This window comes from Ascidia mentula, chromosome 1 (genome assembly GCF_947561715.1).
Source record: "Ascidia mentula chromosome 1, kaAscMent1.1, whole genome shotgun sequence".
Taxonomy (NCBI): domain Eukaryota; kingdom Metazoa; phylum Chordata; class Ascidiacea; order Phlebobranchia; family Ascidiidae; genus Ascidia; species Ascidia mentula.
In genome coordinates, this window is record NC_138566.1 from 19,103,392 (window position 1) to 19,125,274 (window position 21,883).

Here is a 21,883-nt window from a genome sequence, read left to right on the forward strand (position 1 = left end):
AGGCGAGACGGTCGGTCAATAGAGAAAGAGACCTGCATTGATGACAAAAAACATAAGAGAAACGGGAACGGGTGTTGCGAAGTGCCGACGGCATCAGCTATTTTCAGGTCTACTACCTGGAACATTGCGTTTGCTTGCGGAGATTGTTTGGTAACGTGATGTCATGACGCATTTGCTTTTCTTCGTGATAAGAAACTTGTTTGTAAGAAACTCTCCAGGCAGATGTTGTTTGTTGCGGTGAGGTACAGATTGTCAGCTGGATAACATAGTAATTTCACGGATATTAGCTGTTAAAAGAGTGTGGGAGATTGTCAAGCAATAAATCTCGTACAAACGCAAGGTGTTTATCATACATTGTAAAACAACCAATCAAACTTAGTGTATATGACATAAAAGACACTATTACAGTTGATTACAACTTTCGGGTTTGGTTTAGTTATATCCGTGGACTAGAAGCTTGTAGCAGTTTGTACTTATATATATATGCCAAATGTGGAGTCCTACAGATGTGGTGGTTACATTAAAACAAGCTCGCAACTTGTTGGTCAAGGGAAAAAGTGGTGTAAATGATGCCTATGCCACCATTGAGCTTGGAAAAGAAAAATTTGCAACTTCCTCAGAAAAATCAAACTCACCAAGATGGTTCACAGAATGTTCGTTCAATTTACCACAAGGTATGGTGCTGCTTTAATGGCGTTTGTATTTATGGCACAATGGCAGTGATGTTGTAAAGATTAGATGGATGTTTGAATCTGTAATGTCTGTCACAACATTTACTGTACCTCAATTAATCTGTTCTTTTAGCGCAATTAAACGTATATATACTTCTATTAACAAGCTGTTCAACTAGGTTTGATAAGGGTAATTTATTGTACCATGCAATAATTTTTTTTTAACTCTGGCATATCAGTTAATATTGATTATTGCAAGTGTTTTATCTTTTGTACATTTTGAAGCACATTTTAAATATGTCGACATAAATTTTTTTGATTTAAAGTAAACCCAAACAAAATTTACTTAAACATATACGTCTCGGTCGTGAATGTTCCACAATGTTAACATTCAGTCAAGTATGAGTGGGAATTTTTTACATGATAGAAAAACAAATTGCCCACCTTACCCTCCCAAGTATGTAAAACAGAACAGATAATTGCTGGTTTTCAATAAAAGTCGTGAGGCTTCCGAGGGTAATTATAACACCATCAGCATGCCACAGCCCGAGGTAATGGCATCGTCAGGTATTGTTATGCGCCCTGGGGCAAAAAGAAGCTTGAATTATGTTTCAACTAGTACCATGTGAGGCATTTCTCCCACTTGCCATGGCTTTAAAAGTAAAGTTAAAAAGACATTCATTCATGTTAAACCTTTGGTAAATCCAATCTCTTTTACTGTTAATAACAATCTTTATTATTAATCTGTACAAGACAATATACTACTACTGGACGAGACATAAATTATTTAGGATTATTATGTGAAACATGTTCCTTGGCTGGAGTATCTGCAATTATTTGTGCTGGTACTTGTTAAACATTCAAACTGTAACAATCCCCATTTATGTTATTTTAGGTGGTGTCCTAAACAACAAAACAGTTGTGTCTGTCAGTATTTATCACAAACGTCATGGCAAGCTTGGTTTGGAGTCTGATGAGTTTATTGGCCAAAGTCAAATACCTTTATCAGGTCTTAACAGCAGTGACAACAAAGAAAGAAGCAGGTATGTTTGCAATAACGCACATTACACTAATGCAACACTTTGTAGAGATATTAAAATGCAACATATGTATAGAATCACAATGTCCATTTTTTTAGGTGGTATACACTTAGCAGTAAAAAGAAGGACAACAAAAAAGAAAGAGGCGAAGTTGAAATCAGTTTTAAATTTGCAAGTTTAAACAGGTAACACACAAAACAGTGTCTCTTGGTAGCAACCACTGTGATCAAATTGAATTTCTTGCAATAAAGTAACAATCCTAGAGATCATCGCTAAAGCATTATCGAATTTAACTGTTCGTATTATGTGTATTTAGGACTGCAGTACTGCCTGACAGAAGAGAGAGCCCCAAGCCACTGAGGTTCCTCACAACAAATATAAGAGGGAAACTTCGTCGACGCTCGGAGGATGAAGATTCTGGTGTTGGATTTGGAGATGCTGAACGATTTTCACCTGTTGGCCTTGGTAAACTGCTTGAAACACATTATATATTTCTACTATACTATGAAGTATATGGTATAGCTTTTGTGGTATATCTTAACATGTTGCAACAATAGAAATAGCTTACTTAAAACGAGTTGAAACAGAAAGGTATTTGTGTAAAAGTACACTGCATTGCCCATTTACAATGACAGTATTTTAGGCCGCTCTCTGGAGAACTTGTCATCAATTTGTGATTCACCAACCAACACTTTTGAACGTTCATTCCGCACAAGTTCAATAAACAGCTCACCTGGTGTACTTACCTCTGCAAGGGGTTCGGCTCGGTGCGTAGAGTTTTCATTTACTGTTACTTAGCCTTGAAATCATTTCCTTCATTAATCTTTTTCCACGTTATGTGTTTTTAAACAGTATGAACAAAAATAGTAAAAATATTTTTTCAGAAACATGCAATCAAGGCAACTTGGTTCATCCAAAGCAATTAGTGTTGATGTGCTTAGTCGCCCTCAAGTGGCCGCTGCATCATCCTCGCTGGGTCGATCCAACTCCAGTGGTTCTGGTGAGTTAATAATACAATGTTTGGTGCAACAAAATACATCATTCTATGCATGTCCACCATGCTGCAACAGTGCAATCGTGTGACTCATTCATTTATGCATGTCACAAGCTTCATTCTATTTATAACTCTTGAAACTTTTTATGGTAATGTGTGATGGTAATTCACAGTATTTTTCACCTTTGGCATGAAGTTTAGCAGTGTTTTATGTCACTGTTTGTCATTTAAATGTTAAATTTTTTATTTGACAGCTGTATTTTAAATTTAGTACCAACAGCAACAGTAAAGCTTTATTGCGCAACATTGTTTTGGTTGAATATTTCAAAAAGACGTTATATCAAATTTGATTTTTTGACTTTCGTACGAAAAATACCTTGATCAAATACATTTTAACAAACATAATTTTCATTGATGCAAGTAGTTTCCATTTGTCACCGTATTCAGCCAAACAGTTTAAAGCTTCAATCACACAATTTCCTAACAACATGAAACACTTACGCAGAGTTTATTCTATAACATGTTATTTGGTTGAAAAAAATATTGGAGCAAACCCTGTCACCATTGTGTGGATAAATTGCCTGGGTTTCGAGTTACTGCCACCATAGTGATGTTATATTTGGTTGCCATACATAGCCATGGTAGCCAGTCATCAAATCATGTGCTTCAGCTAGATTAACCTGATTATGAGTAGCTTTGTATGACACCAGTAACATGATATGTTGTCAGTTGCACCAATTGTCTGTGGCCCATGCTGAATGCTAAAATTATTCACTTTGTTTGCTGGATGTTAAATATTGTCATATTCCAAGTGCTGGTACATGCTAAATGTTACCTGAAACATTCATTTAAACGAGGATCCAATGATAGATGTACAATGGAAATATGTCACTTTTACATGCATGAAACAATTGTCACCGTGTTTTGTCTGCACGAATTAAGATCCTGTTTCTTTTTTGCCTTCAGATAAATATGTCTTACAATTGCATGTCTTATTTTGGTTGTGTGTCCTACAACAACCTCAAAACCATGTACTAACCATGCGCAGGTGGCAGAGCTAACACACTTATGGTGAAACAGCATGTTCGCAATCGCTCTATGCCCAACGCTCAACTTCAAACGGTGATGGGCCAACTGCATACTTCCAAAAGTGATGTCTGTATTAACGGCAATCACTTATATGTGCCAGGTGGTGGGTGTTTTTTCCGTTCCCTTTCTTTTAAACATGTTTTAATGCATGGTGTATGGATGGTGGTGTTTTTTAATCCAAAACCGTTCTGTTAACTGTGATATCTATACGGCGTGCATTTCGCCTAATTTACTTTCACGTGTGAAAAGTACGTTGTTGCACAATAACTTTTCGTGAAAGCAAGTTAACCTGAATCGACTGTTTCACGGATTTTGGCAACAAATATTTGCTATTTGTCATAAACCAATGGTCAGTATCTTTAATGTTGGTTTTTCTCCAGCAGGGTCAAATAACTCTCCAGGCAGCAGCACATGCAGTTCGCCCGACTCTACATTAAGGAGTACCTCGCTTAAAAATGTCTCGGAAGGCTTGTCTTCGTCGCTTCCACGAACAGCTACTGTTGCCAGGTAGTTGATTCAATCTCGTGTTCGTACAAACTTACTTATGTTCTGCATATTACAGTTGTCCCCAAGTAAGGTATGCACAACCTCGGGATCGCTCTAGTGGATTATTATATTTAAATTAGCTGATTAATTGTGTAAATTGTGATGCTGTATCTTCGCGTTTTTTGTGTGTGGTTATAATATTACTTGGCTGCAGTGATTTCCATAGTGTGTTGGTGATGCTGCCAGGCATATTATTCAATAATTCAAGGCTATTGTGGCAAGAAAACTACTTGTTTGGACGACGTTTCGGTCGTTGTACAACACACCTTCATTGGGACAAGTGAAGCGAAACACACGTTACTATTTATCGACGTGTTGCCGTTTTACTTCACTATTGAGTGATTTCCACAATTTAAAGCTGACAATTGTATTTTTTGTTTAGAAACGACAACGGATCGAACTCGGTGAAGCGCCACAGTGTAGGTGACATCACAACCAGCGCAGACGTCATGAGACGGAAGATCGCGCCCTTCCCAGCACTCTATAAACCCAAGAACTACTATCGGCTGGACGTGAAGGAGTTGTGCAAAGTGGGTGCTTCAACTTCCTTCTGCTTTGTTCTGTTGTTTCGCTTTCATAATGGGCCAGAAAATGAAGCTGAAATACTATAGCAAGTGTTTTCTATACGCCACCCCGTGATTGTTTAAAGCTTAGTTTCTATTTGGAGCGTTGTATTTTTTTTTCTTTTGTTTGATCCTTTGGTAACCCTTTACGTTAGTTTTTGTTTGTCTTAAAGAATTATTTTTTATATTTGTAAAAAATATCTCCACAACAGTACAATTTGTCTTAAACGTTTATAGGAGTTAAGTAGTTCAAAATTTTAAGGAGTTGATGGACGTATTTGACGTTTGTGTTTCAGGTGTCAACGATACACGAGGACAGCAACGCCAATCTCCACACTCTCACCCACGACCAACTGGTGAAGATTGTCACCTCACAGAAGGCTGAACTTGCCGAAAAAAACAATCACATCAGGTTGGAAAGAGTGAACATAGATTCAACCAACATGTGACAATTTAGCTGTTTGTTTTTGCATTGCACTTACAACATGCAGAAAACAAAATAACCATGTTCCGTTAAAAACTTACAAATAACAAATACTAACAATGTATTGTATACTTGTGGTAGCTTTGAAGCATAGGGTACCGGGGCATCGCTTCCAAATTGGATTAAACTTAAACTACTTTCTCCCGACAAGCCGAGATAAAAAAATTACGCTCCCGGTGAGGTTTAAACTCGCGACCCTGCGCATATCAGACCACTGCTACGAGTTCGAGAAGGTAGAAGTTACACAAATTGCCGAACTTCACGTTCATTTAGGGTTCTGCCCAAGCTATCTGTTTGGGAGATGACATTTGTGTGCTTCGGCTAATGCATTAGTGTTGGTAAGCATAGAGAGTTGAGTTCGAACTACTTACCAGTGAAGGTTCGGGCGACGTGTACCCGCCCCTTTGCGTTTGTTTTCTCTCGGCGCGGAAACACCGACCTTTAACAACTGTCGCTGTTATATTTCAACAGAGAGCTTGAGAATTACATCGACGGAATGCTGGCCCGAGTTATCATTTGTTCTCCTGAGATACTCGACCACAGATTCGAAATGCGCGACTATTCGCTGAGATTCTGAGGGAAAACGTAAGTTAGCCCAAAGCAAATACTTCGGCGTTAACAATCAAGTGATGGAGTTGCCTGTTGTGACCGCGTGAACAGATGACGCCATTGCGTGTCATGTGACGTAACAGTTTGTCGAAGCTCATGCTTTTATTGATCTTTTTCTGTAATGCAAACTTTTTCTGTAATGTGAACGCGCGAATCGTGCTATTAGTCCTACACAAGTGCTGACTATATTGTGTACGTGTTTATGTGAAACTAAAACCCACGTATTTCTGTTCATTCGTCTCCGTGCGGAAAATCGTGCTCTTGGGATTTTTGTATTTGCGGCAAGTTATGGTGCGTCGTATTTTTGTCATGACGGTACGAACTTATTTTATAACCTCAGAAGCATCTTGCAGCCTGTTCTATTCTGCTTTTTGTTCTTTCCCTTTGCAGTAAAGCGCGAGCACCCTTGTGATAGCAGAATCCCTTGTTGCCAAAGTTTTTTCAGCTTGTTGATTTGCTTCTGTGTCTGAACTAATTTCTTTTGTGTAATCTAGCAAAGATTTTGTGATTCAAAAACATGTGCTCTATTGCAATCACTTGTTTTTCTAAAAAAAAACATATTCTCCAAGTGTAATGTTTCGATTATATTTTACGACTATGTTGTACCAAAACCCCTTACCTATAAAATGTGCATTACTTTACCGTGGCACAAAAAACTGTCTCCGGACACTGAACAGGTAATTTCACTATTTTTTGAGATATTTGGATATGGCGCTGTGTTTCTTTTCGTTTTCTTTTGTATATAAAGTGCGAATTTAACTGATTGTGTCTTGCGCTACAGAAATGCGAAGGGTCGAAATCCCTATACGACCAACACAGGTCGGTGAAGTAGTGTCAAAATTTAATAATAAGTATCGACGATAATCTCACAGACTTTAAAGATCAACAAATCACTTGACATCATTTTCTTCATGAACAAATATTGCAAAAGTCGAAATTGCTGAGCATTACGTCATTTTTGAATCATAATTAAACTTACGTCATCATTGCACACTGCGAATTACACGTACATCCTCAAATACAACCGCCGAGAAATTGCGACACAGTCAATAAAAAACATACGGAGTCTGATTAATCTTTAGCCAAACGTGGTGAACACTACGTGCAGAAAACATCGTATTGTCAGTTGACGTCACGCGTCACAGGTTTGACACCATGTGGCAAGAATCCCACACATCCTTGATCAACTATAAAAACACGCAGACGAAGTTAGTCCCCGAAAGTACACTTTACACCTAAGAACGTTCATAAATCGTATTTCGCTTACATGGTTGTTCTAAGATACGCCAATTAGTGATATCGTTGGCAGGAACGTTATTAGGGAAATAAGGAACTATTCCATGTACAATATTGTATTTTTGAAGATCTAGTATTGATTTTCTGGTATAGGCAGAAAACAATGAAAGCGAAGACAATAACAGCACTTATAATACTTCTGGCAATAGGTAAGCGGGCTGGTAATTTCTGATATATTTTGTCGAACATTGTGACAAGCTATATATGTTCTTCTGTTAAAACTAACGAACCAATAACATCGATAATAACATAAGGGTACAAATTCTTACAAGTGTGGAAGGATTAGGCCTGTGGTCGATCAATAGTTCTCATTTCTTTACAGGATTAGCGGCCAGCATGCACATGGAGGTTAGTGTCTTTGTTTTGTTGTAGGATAATTTTGTGAAAACCAAGCTGCGGCTTTTTAACCCACACTAGGGGGGTTAGTCACAATAGAGAACAATGTAGGTGCCAAACCTTTGGCGCATTGCACGATTATTAGAGGCGCACTAAACCTGAAAGATAATAAAAACCAGGCCCTCTCGAAAAATTAAAAAAAGAAAGCAATTTCCAGAGAAATTGGAATTAAAAATTTTGGTAAATAATAGCTAGAAACGAGTTTTACTAAAAAAATGTAATTTAATGTTAACATACTTTAAAAATAAGGAAACTTGGCGCATGGAACAAAGGTTGGTCAACCTTGATATAACTTACGGGTTGACCTTTTTTTGTGTTTCAATACAACTGGAAACCTAATTCTTTATATATGCCTATATATAATTGAAATAATGATGTCGTTTGCGAAGGACCTCTCCATGTCGTGCGAAGGGTTTAAGCAAACTGGTGCGTGTACGAGAGACTACAAACCTGTTTGCGGGTCAAACCAAAAGACCTACCCCAATCTATGCACATTGTGCAGGTTCAACGTGAAAATGGAGAAACAGAGGTGCAAACTTACTTTAGTGCGACCAGCGGATCTCTGACGCGTGATAATGTTTAAGTTTGTTCATCCAGTGATGTCAAACTAATAAAATATTTTAGACTTTCACCAAAGCAACAATCAAAACTAATGTACAAGATTTTTTAAATGGACGCCGCCAATAACGTAAGAGTGTGAAGAACACAGAACTTGGGTTATATACCTCTGAGAAAAATGTTCTAATTTCGTGTACATTTCAGTGATTGGATACAAGTGTCCTACGAAGGAGAGTGCAAGAGAAACGCCGAGTCATTCCAAGTTTTGTGACGTGATTTTCGGTTACTCGGCAAATTTTAATTAAATCAACATTGGAATATCCAGCAAATATGTGTTTTTAATTGTATTACATTTACAATTGAATCGGTCTAAGTTTAAAGTTGACAATTGTAATGCGATATAATAAACTCTGTATAGGTAACCGCGGCTAAAAATGGAGCCACATTTTCGAATATATCCCCCCCACGTATCGGTTTGTCGAATTATTCAATCAATATTAATCCCCAATATTTTTGGTGCAATAAAGTTCACATATGTGAAAACAGAGCGAACATTCCTGTAAGTGTGGAGTTATTCAAGCGAGTATAAGGTTTATGTGCTGTTTATTTGTAAACAAAAAGAAAGTAAAAATGGCCACAGTCGTTTTTGTTTACAGGTTGCTTCTGATGCTTGTTATCCAGCACATTGTCAATTGAACGCGTAAACTGGTTACTATGATGAAGTATTAGCGATGGTTAATGTAGGGGTAGGGTGATGGTAAAATGATTGTTTTTTCATATAATATGTTTATCAGTTTTTATGCAACTAATATCATCTGCAGTCATAAACATGTGAAGTAACAACACCTTGAGTCTTGCTCACATAAAAGAGCTATCCCTAGTCATTTTAATGGGAACAGTTTCAACAACTATAAGTTAGAAGTCGAAAACATATCCGCTTCGACTTTATGGGTTTGTGGTGCTTCTTCGCACCCAGTAAGACCTGAATAGGTTGTATCCGATTTACGCTCATGGGCTGATTCAACATTAAAAAATGCAGTTCATGCCATTTATTTGATCTGGCATGCTGACACAACACGTTTGATTGGTGAGTCAGTGATTTGTATCGCCACACTTATACGATGTACATGATGACATTGGATAATATTACCTTTCTAAAACACAGCCTCGATATGTTCATTTGGGAGACGAAGGATTTTTATTCGCGCGTTATTTTCGTCACGTGAACTCGACACAGTGGAGGCTCCTAGCTAGGGCGGCGAGCAGATGAGTTCTCGTGATTTGAAGGGAATACACTGGGCTGCTCACTCGTCGGGAACCAAAGTAAAAGGTCTGAAGATAAAAGGTTAAATACAGTGTTAATGGGACAGTCTTGAAACCCGACTAAATTTACCATTTTCTGTACATGGGCAAATAAACTATTTAATGTTCGTACAGGTGACTTTAGTTTGATGTCGCTACCTTGCGCCAAAGAGCAGAGTCAGGTAAAAATGCGTTGTGAAAAAACGAGGGCAGGCCTGCCATAAACCGGTGCCGACAAGCAGCGTTCGGCGGAAAACTCGATCGAAAATTAAATAAACTTAATTACTATAATTACTGTTAAAGAATCTTGTATGCTTCAAGCATCCCGAAATGGCAAACTTTTGATTATTCTTTTTTAGTAAAATATGGTTGTAGGTCAGAATACAAACGTGACAACAAACAACAACACAAACCTGTACGGGTTTGGTCAATCTCATATCCCAAAACCTCACCACGCCGTGACGACACGACCCAGAGACGATCATGTGATTACAATCGCTTGTGACGCAATAGATAGTGTTGTCGTGGGGTTCCTCCCATGACTTTACACACTTTCTTAATAAAAATAACTTGGTGTTTAAAAATAATTTTAAAACAATTATATTCGACCCAACGTTAGCCAACATTGTGTAGCGTTGCTGTCAGGTACAAAACTACTCAATTTTCAGGAAATGGCTTCTGACAAAAGAACACGAACGGCGAGATTTCTTTAAGGTTGAAAAATCGTTTAAGTTTGTTTCGTTTTTGAAATATTGACTTAAAACTATACAGCACGTGTGAGTTAACAAATATCGCAAGTGATTTAGTGGACTTTGAAAAGAAAAAATGCGCCCTTTTATTGAAAAGAAAATTAACATAAAAAAAAACTCTTGCCAAGTTAGATTGCCTGTCTTGATGTTGCTTTACGACAAACAACGCGAGCATTTTACAATAACTTGTTATCACGAGTCTTCTGCTTTATCACGGTTGTAATCGTGCGAGGAGCCTCATTACGAGTTGGATGTGCTTATAGTTTCGTTTATCTTGTTGTGTGCACGTTTTCATGTGTAGCTGTTCCTTATGTTGTACCCAAATAAATCACCAAGAGGCAAAACAAGGGATTTAGTTTAGGTTTGGCCACAATAAACTCTCTGTCAATGTTGGAATATTCATGAATGTTGGTCACAACAGTAAAGGCTTCGTTGATGGAATATTACGATAATGGGTGATTAAACTTAAACTGACCTATTATTGATCGCCATTTCAATTCGTTTTTGGGCAACACGAACTTTTTCTTTATAAGTGTTGACAAGCTACAGAACATAGAAATGTTGTAAAATAACATAGATTTCCTACTGCTGTCCACAAAATGCCCATTAATTGGTATTATTTGTACAGATGTACACATAAGAAATTTGCTCAAGCAAGTACTTTTTCGAAACCCTGCAATCCCACAGTCGCACGAATGTATCGTAACCAGCGCTGATCAAGAGGTCGCCGTTCAGGAACTGGGTGTCGAGAGGGGCCGCCCCCAACTTGAAATTTGATCCGAGCTGATAAAGTTGTACCCCTCTGTAACACAAACAGACAAGATTGGGAGCGGGATGTAACAGGTGGAAGGTTCAGAAATACAGACAGAACTTGGTATCGAATTTTCTGACAGTTTGCGACTCTTTAAGTTTGGGTTCCTGGCGATTTACATGAATTTTATGAGCTTTGGTTGCAACGATCGAAAAATCAAACTTCTGTCATTTGTTGAAGGACAGCGTAGTGCTAACGTTTCCGTTCACAATGTATGTAATTCTTCTCCGTTAGTTTTTGAAAGATATAACGGCACAATATAGTGTATACGTTTGCATATCAAGACAGGGTCGCCGAAACACTGCGAGGGCTTCTACTATGGCGGTCTCAGCTATATCATGTATTGATAGTAAGGTATGTATATATTGCAAACGTAAACTTACAGTTTCTACGACGAAAATATTCAAGATAATTGCAAGTTACACGAAAGCAACAAAAATGCCGATTGACAAAAGTGGGATAAAACATCATAAAATAAGTATTACCGAGATAAGAGTTTAAATTTTAGCCAAGGTCGAAATGTAGCGGATCTTATAAAAAAAAATAACAGAAAATCCAATTTGACTGTTACCCACAAGTCACCGCGACGAGCATTTGGACTTCGGACGCCGGCTGATGAAGCATCAGTTTCACCCAAAACAAACAACGACACTCGAACGTTCATCGCCCGACATTCTCACTGAAATTCACTCGTAACCCGAAGCCCAACTCACACACACAAGCAAATACGACGATATTTGATAAAAATCGCGACTCCATTCGACTCCAGCCAAAGCGAAGGTCAAATTAGCGAGACCGACCGGTTCATTGTCCAGCGTTTTCCCAGGCGTAACCCCAGAAGTTTGGGCAGCTTCGCGACGACGCGTAATGACGAGTCACGACGCTGACCGTTAGTGACCGGTGACACTGATACACCAAAGCCGATTAACGAGGTGACCAATAGTGGAATCCCAACCGAGCTACGTTTTGTGGTATGTTTTCGGTTGTCAGTTGTCGGTTCAAAGTTTGGTGAATACGTGCGCAAAACCAGCGTAGATAAGAACAACGTCCTTTTTTTGGGTATTAACAATAAGGAAGTTGTCCTTAGGAGCTGGTATAGACTGATGGCAACAATAAATGCAGTTTTGGGTAATAACAATAGGGAAAATGCGTATTGCATTGCTTTAAGATATGAACCCCGGATTACCCATAATTTTCCATCAGCAAACTATCTTCCGCTAGGTAGCGCGATGGAGTCATATGTTCAACCATTCAACGACCCAGTGACATTCGCTGGAAGAAACTCAAGAGTGCATAAACCAAACGTGATTATTAATTTGAATATTAGTTGTTACCAAAGGTAAAGCAACCGCCAAATAACGACCTGATGCATAATGACACAATCGCATATAAAATCTGCAGGTAAAAACAGATAATATCTCGATTCTCACCTTTCCAGACTCCACATCTGCAACGGGTGTGACGTAATGCCGGCAGTGCCCACCAGGAACTCGCTGCAAAACACGTGAAGAGTTTTATCGACACAAAACTGCTTTAACAAATTCAGAACTTAGCGTGACATGCCATGAAACTTTCACCATTATAGGGCATGGTTTACTATTATCAAGGTAACACGCATTTAAAACAGCTATAAACTCCAGCTGCTTGTATGGCCTAGGGTTAAGTGAGGTTAGGTATTATAGTTCGCTGTGGTACTTGAATCAACAGGAAAACTAACTAACTGACAAACCCGCATCACACATACCAACTACACAATGGATTTCAAAACATGAAGTCGGTGCGCACAAAGGAATGACCTTCAAGTCACGTCCATTGCAAATCGTCGCACACTCGCCAAGAACAACAAAACCCGAGTCCCCTCTGTTCGTGTCCGCGATCACCCCAAGACGATTTTGCACCGACAAAAAAGAAGCACGCAGTCGTCAACACAGCGACGACACTTCGTATCGAATTACGCGCAATTTCGCAAAATCGCTCGTCCAAGTGGTTTAGTCCTTATCGCGCCGTTTCATGATGATCTGCGCGAGTCGAATTAATGAACTGCGCGTCTACGCTGCGCGCCAGCGACAAGCTCGATCGGTTTCCTTTGCAAACAGGCGGCATCACCGAGCATTGTGCATCCACAAAATATGCAAATTGCCCCTTGCACGTCAAATTGTTGGGAATTCCCCGCGAAATATTAAGAGGGCGACGACGACGTCGATATATTTAGAAAGGAGGACAGTGAAATTTGCGTGATGCTAAGGCTCCCAGAAATACACACGCTTTCCACCCACGGATTGTTTGTTAATATTAGTAAAAGCTTGGGTGCAAGGAGAGCATTGGCAAAATTGAAAATTTGAAATTTCATTATCCGGATCGTTTAAACAGAAGCTCTGCGTAAATATGCTATTAACAAGAAGACGAGGGGTGGGACAGATCCCCGGCGACAATAATAGAATTTTGAGGCAAGGATATCAAATTAAAATGGTTCCACGACATCTGCGATTAGGGCGCGACAACGTCAAACGGTAGAACGTAGTAATCATGTTTACAAGTCCTTTGCATAAATTTGTTCAGATCGAGTGCATTGCCTTAAAACACTGAAGGGCGCAAGCACGTTTGGTTAAAAAGTCGTTGTTTTTTTGACACGACAAGATTTGCTTTCGACTTACTATGCAAAAGTATATTGACCTAAAATATCGTCGGCACAAAGCAATTGTTGTTGCGCCAAAAAGCTCCATCGACATTGCTCAGGAATGTAATTTATACATGATGCAACAAGTAAGAAGTTTTTGGCGTTGCAACTGTTTTTAGCAATCGCCGCAAACGAATTTCAAACTGAAAGCTTTTTCTATATATGTGTAATTTAACGGATATATCTTGTAAGGAAGAGGCGGGTTTCGACCTGAAATCTTGGAAAAAGGGTAGTGACGTAAATTACGGATTTGGAATAACTAAACCTACATATACCCAACCTTACACGTGTTCATAAAAAACACTATCCTTTGTAGAAATCATTTTGCATTGCATGTGATAACACAAAAAAAATACGCAGAACTCGCACATCCCACACCACTATACCTCCTTGTATACACACTTAAAAGGCGCGCCGACGGCAGCGCACATCCAGACAATCCAAATAACTTGCTATTACGGAGGCAGTGATCGCGTCTTCGATAATCGCGAGCACAAATCGCGTTTCCGGGAGCTGCAAAAACACGAGTTGTGCAGAGTCGGGAATTCCAGTCAGCGACTTTGAAGATTTCTTGGTCAGGTGGTTGATCTGCAGTGGGGTTTCTATACCAGGAGGCGCCGTGGCCAAAACTGGCATCGGGTGTATAGCGGGCCGCGGTTCACGAACGATTTCACGCCTCTTAGCGGTCGGTGTTCGGTATGCGGCGAGCGCGACAAGTTTCGCGCGACTGGAACCTCGCCAGATGGAGCAAAGATTGGCAGGTTTAGGGAAACTGTGAATGTTGATTTGTCGTCCGAAATCAACTAGTTTCTTTTTTAATATGTTTGTATTTCCAATGGTGTTCTCATTTTTTTACATATAGCAAAAGATCGCGATTTTTACAAAACTGTGTTGTACAACCCACTTTGCCTTCACAAACTTCTTAAGAATGCCACGGTTTTCGACAATAATGCTAATGCGACGCTAGTTACAACACGATTAAGTTTTATTAAAACATATTCAAGGGGTCTTGAATTTTTTTACCAAGGTTACAACTTTCCGTTTTGCAATTTTTGGCTTAACCAAATATTTCATGCTTAAAAGCGGATTGTTTTCAGAAATTAAAACATGCGAACAAGAATATTCCAGTTATTTTTGAAAAGAGTTTATCACCAAACTTTCTGATAAATATTCTGTTGCACATTACGCATAGTTTTATCTTTCTTCGAATCACAGTTCTCTTGTCTTTAATCCGTGATAGGAAACTTGAGAAAACTACAAAACTAATTGAGGGCAGACGACTGGATTTGCACCTGTTATTCTCTTCGTCCGTTCGAGAAACTTTATCGCAAACCACATCTTTGGTAGTGACGAGGAACACGAGCTCGTCTAGCTTTGCGCCAAAACACAACAAATGACACTGAGGCGAGGTTACTGAAGTACGAGCAGTCAATTGTTGCTCGTTCGAAGGTGGCAACGTGACTGCAAGCACATCCTAAGCCATCCTAAAACCCTATCATCGTGTATTCCGTAGAACTTTTCAAAAACAATTTAATGAGTCTCTAAACAACATCAACTACATACACTGGTTGGGCCAAACCTTTGTGTATGCAATAAACTCATACACTAGAAAGCTATATTTGGGAATCACCGCCAGTAAAGATGTGTTGATATATATATGCTTTGCATCTGCGGAGTCGCAGGTCTCCAGGTCTCAAACACGCGGGCAAATTAGTGGTTTTTATCTTGACTTCGATCGCCGCTAAACGGCGTTTACACACATTTACGTTATGTATATGTCTACGTATAGATAATGAACTAGACGGCCATGCAACATGTGTTGGCAAAACAGCCTGTGGGCCATTCTCTTCTCGTCTCGAAACGTCGAAATGAAGTGCATCGCAGGCCTCCCGCGCGAAAATAGCGCGGCTTTTTCCGTTTTTAGTTGGTTCGAGAGCGATTAGCGGTTCGGGGAGCCTTGCATGTAGTGACGAATAAAGAGTGGAGAACAACCGCGTTCAACTCCGAGCGGAGGCGGCCTCTTGCGAACGAGGCGAGCAGCTTGGGTGGCGCGGTCGCGGACACTTGGCCGGGAATGCGCGTTTACGCGAATCGCCAACAAACAGCAGTAATGGAACGGAACGTTAATCGCTTGTAGTAACTGTGAGCTATAATCGTTGATGTGTAATACAAATTTCGGAGAATAACTCGTTTGTTAAAGGGGTCTAATGCGTTTTGCATTTCTTTAACTTGCCATAAAGGTGGCAAAAAATATTTTTGCAAAATTATATTTATACAAAAAGGGAACAAAAACACGACTGGTTACAATTAAAGAATTCTAATTTATGCAACAAATTTAAAATATGGTGTGAAAACGTCACTGGTTCAATGTGGATTGTGCTACGCACAGTTCAACAGCCGGGGTTCACCAGGAAAGCAACCAAGATCTCGAACGAAACCAAAGCCATATTTTGCCCTTGTTAAGCATATTCCACCCAACGAATACCGGGGCCGATGTTTGCAATTGGCATGGCTATCCCAAAATATGACAGTATCGGGCAGCCACGCAATTAGTTATCTTGACGCGGAGGTTGGTTGAGTCGTAATAATAAACAGACGGGCCGTAATCCCGATGCGCTAATGATTTGGATCTTTTTCGGGCCCTTTATGTGGCTGTGGCCGGGAACATTCAGTGCGAACGGCGGGGAATGATGAATCGTATTTGTGCTAAAACGGAAACAACTTCTGCAACGACGCGACACAAGTTAAAAGCTAAAAAAGCCCAATGAAAATTCAGGTTACGCGGCAGGCGGCCTTGGAATATTTTCGGTGAATGGTGAATATAATTTTCGTTGACAATTGCGATTCACCAAAAAAATGTGCTTGTTTTTTTCTGCTGAGACAATTAAGAGTAAGGAGCATCGTGGGGTCGAAGTCCAACACGTCGTCATAGCAACGACCGACGCAGCAATCGCGACGAGTCAACGACAAACGTCAACAACAGAAATCAGTGTTAACACGCAACCTGCGGTCGCAGAAACGTCAGAGCCGTAAAAATGCGAAAATTTGTTTGTGCAATCGATTCGGTTCTATCACCGACCACACACTGAATTTTGCCTTATTTAGGCTGCCACCCGTGCGTCGCGATGGCAACACTTTACCGGCGTTTCGTGTTAACGATAATTTTTTGGTGCGTCACGTCTATTAGGGGTTGCAGCCGATGGTGTTTTTATATTGGGCCGATTAAACGGATTTGAAAATATGCGTCAGCTCTTAAAACCGGAAACATGTTTTTTAGGTTCCTCATTAAATATGCTGACGGATGTGCGCAACCTCAGTCAACGTTTATCTTGACAACAGCTTCAATATAATAAAGATATATGGTTTGCGGATATTGGGAAATTTATTTTTGTGCATATTATAAACGAAAACACGGGTATTCCAAGGTTAAGGTAAGTTCGTCAACGCGGAAGACATACATGAGCAGTTTGTTGAAATCGGTGACACATTAAACCCATTTAGTCTGATAGATTGTATACACAGCCATTGTAACCCGATAAGTTGTGATTTGTGAGTTTCACAAACACGAACATTGGGTGTATTTGTTGCCACAGTTAGTACTATATTGAGTGTTTCGACCACAATGGAATAAGAAAGAGAAGATATCATGCAAAAGAACATCCTTCAGAATTCAAAATTTAAAAATAGGTTTGTGTCTTTACTAAAATTAACATATTTGGTTTTCAATGTCGTTAACAGCAACCAATATAAGTTCAGCATTTCCACATCCATGTGTTTAAGCCCAAAGTCAACTTCTTTAACCAACAATGCCATTCCTTTACACAAAGTCCTGAAACTCGCAACACGCATGTCAAAAAGATATCGGAGGAATGCGATGGCCAAAAATGAACGGATTTCGATCCAAAGGTCCTGTTGTCCTTACGCGGGCCACATGTTTTTACAGCCAGGTCGCGTTGCGTCGACGGCGATGACGTAGTCGCGACAGCAAAACCAAAATATTGCAAACAAGGATAGCAACGTCGTCCTTCTTGCGGACGTTGTAAAACCACCAGAGCACTCGAATCTGCTTCCGGGTGTGAAAGAGGAGCAAAGGGCGTCGGATGTGATACGTGCGGTATGCCCCGGTATGTAATTTTGACGGATAAATGTAGGTCGGGTGTTAATTTTTCGTACCCCAATTTTCCGGTATCGATTTGCCGCGGAAACGGTTTGTTGTGTTACGGTGTCCCCACAAAAATGTCACCGCAATGCAGTGAATATTTTTAGCACCGCGACGCATCGTTTTATATAACGCTTTAACAAGTTGTGATCCCACAAGGTACATGGACAAAATCAACTTCCGGGGTAATGAAATGAATTTAGCACCGCCTAATATACACAGCCTGTAATGTTGGGAGAATCGATAAAGAGATCGAATGAAAAAATGTTTTGTTGTGCCTCTATATCAATCTCCATAACCAACAAACCAGGATCCAAGTACGTTACGAAAACACTGCGGCTCTGGCGTTTCATTTTGTAAGACTTAATTCGTCTTTTATATATTCACATGTGTGTGAACATGGTCAAGAAGTGATGTATCCCCGCGTGTAGAGGATAAGATGCACAGATCAGTACAAATTTGGAAAAAAATCATGCATGAAATCCACCCATAGTTTTACTTGAAATTTAATGACATTTGCACTTACGCTTTCTCGGGGTTTACTTTCAAAGAGCAGACTTTGTCATCTATGAAAAATGATGACACACAAGAGATGGCTTTAAGGTCTTGACTGATGTTCCAAATCTAATCCAAATAATTTGGAATTTTAATCAATAGAATAGTCTACTTTCTGTTACATTACACCATTTTGTATCTTAGCATTAAGAATAACAGAAACTGTTGTACTTTTAGACTTCCTCTTGATCCAGTCAACAAAGTGTTGTCTGCAAAATCCAAGGCATATATGTCGGCGTCATGACAGCAAAGGCGTTCATGAGTTTCTATTTGTGCAGTGTTTTTCCAATATACATTTCCATTCCTTTGAAAAAGTTGTGTCAAAAATTTTCCACATAAAAATATTTAAATTTATAAACTACAGCTTGACATTGTGATATATTAACATCCTACAAATATGTATATGTGCAATGTATGATCCTTGGTGGTGATCAAGTTACTCTTACCAGCCAGCTGCGACCAGCAAACTTCCATGGACACGAAACTTGTTAATTTCACCCCCAGACCTTGGTGTAAACTTTCTATGATGAGTGAAAAATGATTTTCCACAGCGCTTTGTTTGTTGTGTCAATGACCAGCTCTGGATGTGATCACCAGTAGATAGGTAAAATGTTGTCCTGTCATTGTTTAATTGTGTCCAGGGCATAAAACTGAAATTAAATTTCAAAATAAACTACAAAAACACCATTTGAGCCATAACAATAGTTAGTGCATCAATGCCAGTGCTGTGCTCTGGTATTAAGTTATTTGATAGTGATTTAGGACAACATGTGTCTCTTTTCAAGAAATTTACTTATTTTTCTACTGGAGGATTCCAAGGAACCAATATTTTTCCAAGGGAGAAGTAATGCCATGCTTACGCATAGCAAGGCGGGATCGCCCCACTGCGCAGGCCCTTTATATTTGGCGATCACAGCTCTAATATTCTGATCATAAGGTTCATAAGGTTTTTCCATGGGATGTTTACAGTAAACTTATATGTTGAAAAGGACATGTATTTTGTAAATACTTGGTTGACAGAAAGCAAAGATTGGCTTCTGGGAAGTGTCATATATTCTTGTGAAGTTAATGGTTAAAATAAAACTGCACTTACTGAGTGCACTATATAAAAACATAAAAATAAACATAACAAATGGTTACTTTTCTTTAAACTGAAGAAAGCAGTATTGATAACCTTGACCTTTTTTCCATTTTCTGGAAATTCTGCACAAGTCTTTGATGGGAAATCTAACACACAATATTAAACATGCCAGTCAAACTTGGTGTTAGTCTGTGATGCTAAACAGTGATTTCTTTACCCTTCTAGGGCTGTTACATTTAAAAAATCGGATTCCAAGTCGTTCCATACTGAATTGCATGAAGCAAGTCTGTTGAATCTGCAACAGACAGCAGCAACCTTGGCAAGGTCACATATCTCCAGCCATTTAAATATGCAAATCCATAAATCATCAGGAAGATCATTTTCCAATAATGCATTTTCCATTACATTGATACTACTATGGACGGTGCCCTAATTGCAGGGCTAGCCAATGTTTAACAACACAATACGATGAAAGAAAATGCCATAACCTAACTTATTTTGGTGAAACACATAACAATACATTTAGAAAATACAATAAACCACTGACAAAATCAGGTGTTAAGAAAGTTGAATGTGCAAGTATGTTTTTGTCAACAATAATATCCTTGTTTTTTGATGGATAAATTAAAGTAACACGAGTAAAAAAATACCCGCCAGGTAATTTTTTGAGTGCGCATGAGCGGAAATTTATCTGCCATAGATACAAAAAAGGTATTTGTGAATGTACTTCTAAAAATGACAAATAGTTTGGCAAATTATTCAATGATGCTGCTGTTGGTATAAATGCTTCCATATAAACTTATGTTTAAATAAATGTAAACTCGATAATAAGAAATAGCAACATTTTGAAACCTCTTTTCTGCGAAGTAGATTGCAGCGTACAAGTAGGATTCCCTAGTCGCTGCTTTGCTGAATCTAAAGTCTGCTTGCGTGTTCTTGCTGTTAATACTACTGCATTTAAAACTCCGTGGCAGACTTGTTTATTATATTGAAAGGCACGATTGCAATACCAGGTGGCTTAAGTTTAATTTGTTGCATGGTGAAAGGTCAGAAATGGTTTTGACAGAATTGCACCACTGCGACCCAGCATCAATAAAGTCTCAGCCGGACACCAAGCTGGCTGCACTCACCGGTGGTCTGTTCTTGGACCCAGGTCCGATCCGAAACTAAAACTGAGATCTGGACTGTTTTGTGAGACCTCTGAGACCAAGGCATGAGACCATGATCTGTGTGACGAAAAGTTATGATCTGTGAGACGAAATTGCGATCTGTTTATTTGTGGAAAGAGTCGCAAATATATAGGACAGGTAGAAACAAAGAGATAATTGCTGCGATTACGCGACAAAGGAGACTAAGAAGAAGTAGCGCAAGTTAAAAGACGTAACGCAAGCGAGAAAACGAGCAATGGCGTCAAAAAGACGGGTGTAGACTAAATGTAAAAGAGTAGAAAGAGGTTTTGAAATACCAAATATAAACATAATATTAAAAAGTTTGGAATAATGACTAGCCGAATTTCCTACAATGGTATCCTTATTTCAGGCGTAAGTGTTTATTGCGCAATCTGATAAATGTGAAATGGTTTTCTGACGAGTTTTTCTTCGAAATGTACTGCTTATATGCGGTCTTGTGCACGACCCTTTCTCTTATAAGGAGATCAATTTTGCAAACTTTGTCCCACAATATGTGATCTGAGTTCGTTGCACGCTAAAGAGAAAAGATCCACCATCGACGTGTCCTCACAACCAATAGGCGAGCTGTCACCAATACTGACACCAAAGCCTGTCCCTCCAGGTCGTTGGCCTTTGATTTCTGATTCGTAGGAGTGTGACAGTTAATATAGCCCCGTCGGCAAATACCACTACGCAAACTGATTATCATTCTGCTGGGCGTAGCGATGATTTAAACATTGTCCGGTTGTCTCATGGCAATTGATACCTCAGCACAAGATTGACAGAAGGAGAAGTCCTCGGACCCGATTTCGAGTAGCGAACGTAGGAGGCGTGGGCGAAGCAAAGCAAGTCTGCGCGGTCGCCTGTCATTTTGTTTGCGCGCCAAATATTATTTCGGCGACGTTAGACAAAACCTTTCGCCCCTCCCAAATCCAGTTCGTTGATAGAGTCCATCAGTACCAACATGTCAAAGCTTGTAAGATATTTTCAACCAGGGCAACGACGATTTCCAAATTCCAAAACCACAGCTCAGCGCATATATGCAATCGTGGGCAACGCAAATCTATTCTGCGGTCCCAAAGGACAATGGCCCGCAATCCTCCCCCGTCACATGTTATAGGCACGAGCCCGGGA

General features: G+C 39.5%; 2 protein-coding genes across 7 annotated transcripts; one reads left to right on the plus strand and one right to left on the minus strand.

Annotated features, from left to right (window-relative positions):
* The first annotated feature begins 252 nt into the window (after positions 1-252).
* On the plus strand, positions 253-6,729 carry LOC145893432 (rab11 family-interacting protein 1-like). 6 transcript variants are annotated; one of them, XM_082982080.1, is made up of 11 exons: positions 253-674; positions 1,567-1,714; positions 1,810-1,896; positions 2,028-2,176; positions 2,355-2,478; positions 2,596-2,711; positions 3,754-3,897; positions 4,175-4,301; positions 4,723-4,870; positions 5,200-5,315; positions 5,859-6,729. In XM_082982080.1, exons 1-11 carry the CDS (start codon positions 491-493, stop codon positions 5,962-5,964), a joined length of 1,449 nt encoding a protein of 482 aa, XP_082838206.1. In that variant the 5' UTR covers positions 253-490; the 3' UTR covers positions 5,965-6,729. The 6 variants fall into 6 exon arrangements, with proteins under 6 accessions (XP_082838206.1, XP_082838208.1, XP_082838207.1 ...); XM_082982082.1 differs by having other exon boundaries at positions 4,178-4,301; XM_082982081.1 differs by having other exon boundaries at positions 254-674; positions 3,754-3,894.
* Positions 6,730-6,913: 184 nt separating this feature from the next.
* On the minus strand, positions 6,914-20,013 carry LOC145893499 (F-box/WD repeat-containing protein 4-like). Its single transcript, XM_082982086.1, has 10 exons — positions 19,798-20,013; positions 19,640-19,726; positions 18,946-19,149; positions 18,671-18,803; positions 18,471-18,568; positions 12,539-12,601; positions 10,959-11,099; positions 9,962-10,103; positions 9,397-9,578; positions 6,914-7,183 (listed from the first exon to the last, which is right to left on the minus strand). Exons 1-9 carry the CDS (start codon positions 19,980-19,982, stop codon positions 9,465-9,467), a joined length of 1,167 nt encoding a protein of 388 aa, XP_082838212.1. The 5' UTR covers positions 19,983-20,013; the 3' UTR covers positions 6,914-7,183; positions 9,397-9,464.
* Positions 20,014-21,883: the final 1,870 nt, after the last annotated feature.

Bases quoted from the DNA above. Each gene is read 5' to 3' on its own strand.
- LOC145893499 (XM_082982086.1), bottom strand. From the start codon at position 19,982: ATGGAAAATGCATTATTGGAAAATGATCTTCCTGATGATTTATGGATT. The intron at 10,104-10,958 runs GTACTTGCTTGA...ATTTTTATTAAG, and splicing joins GATTGCAGGGTTTCGAAAAA to AAAGTGTGTAAAGTCATGGG. The intron at 9,579-9,961 runs GTTTGTGTTGTT...TTTTATCTTCAG, and splicing joins GATTGACCAAACCCGTACAG to ACCTTTTACTTTGGTTCCCG.
- LOC145893432 (XM_082982080.1), top strand. From the start codon at position 491: ATGTGGAGTCCTACAGATGTGGTGGTTACATTAAAACAAGCTCGCAAC. The intron at 2,177-2,354 runs GTAAACTGCTTG...ACAGTATTTTAG, and splicing joins ATTTTCACCTGTTGGCCTTG to GCCGCTCTCTGGAGAACTTG. The intron at 4,302-4,722 runs GTAGTTGATTCA...TTTTTTGTTTAG, and splicing joins CGAACAGCTACTGTTGCCAG to AAACGACAACGGATCGAACT.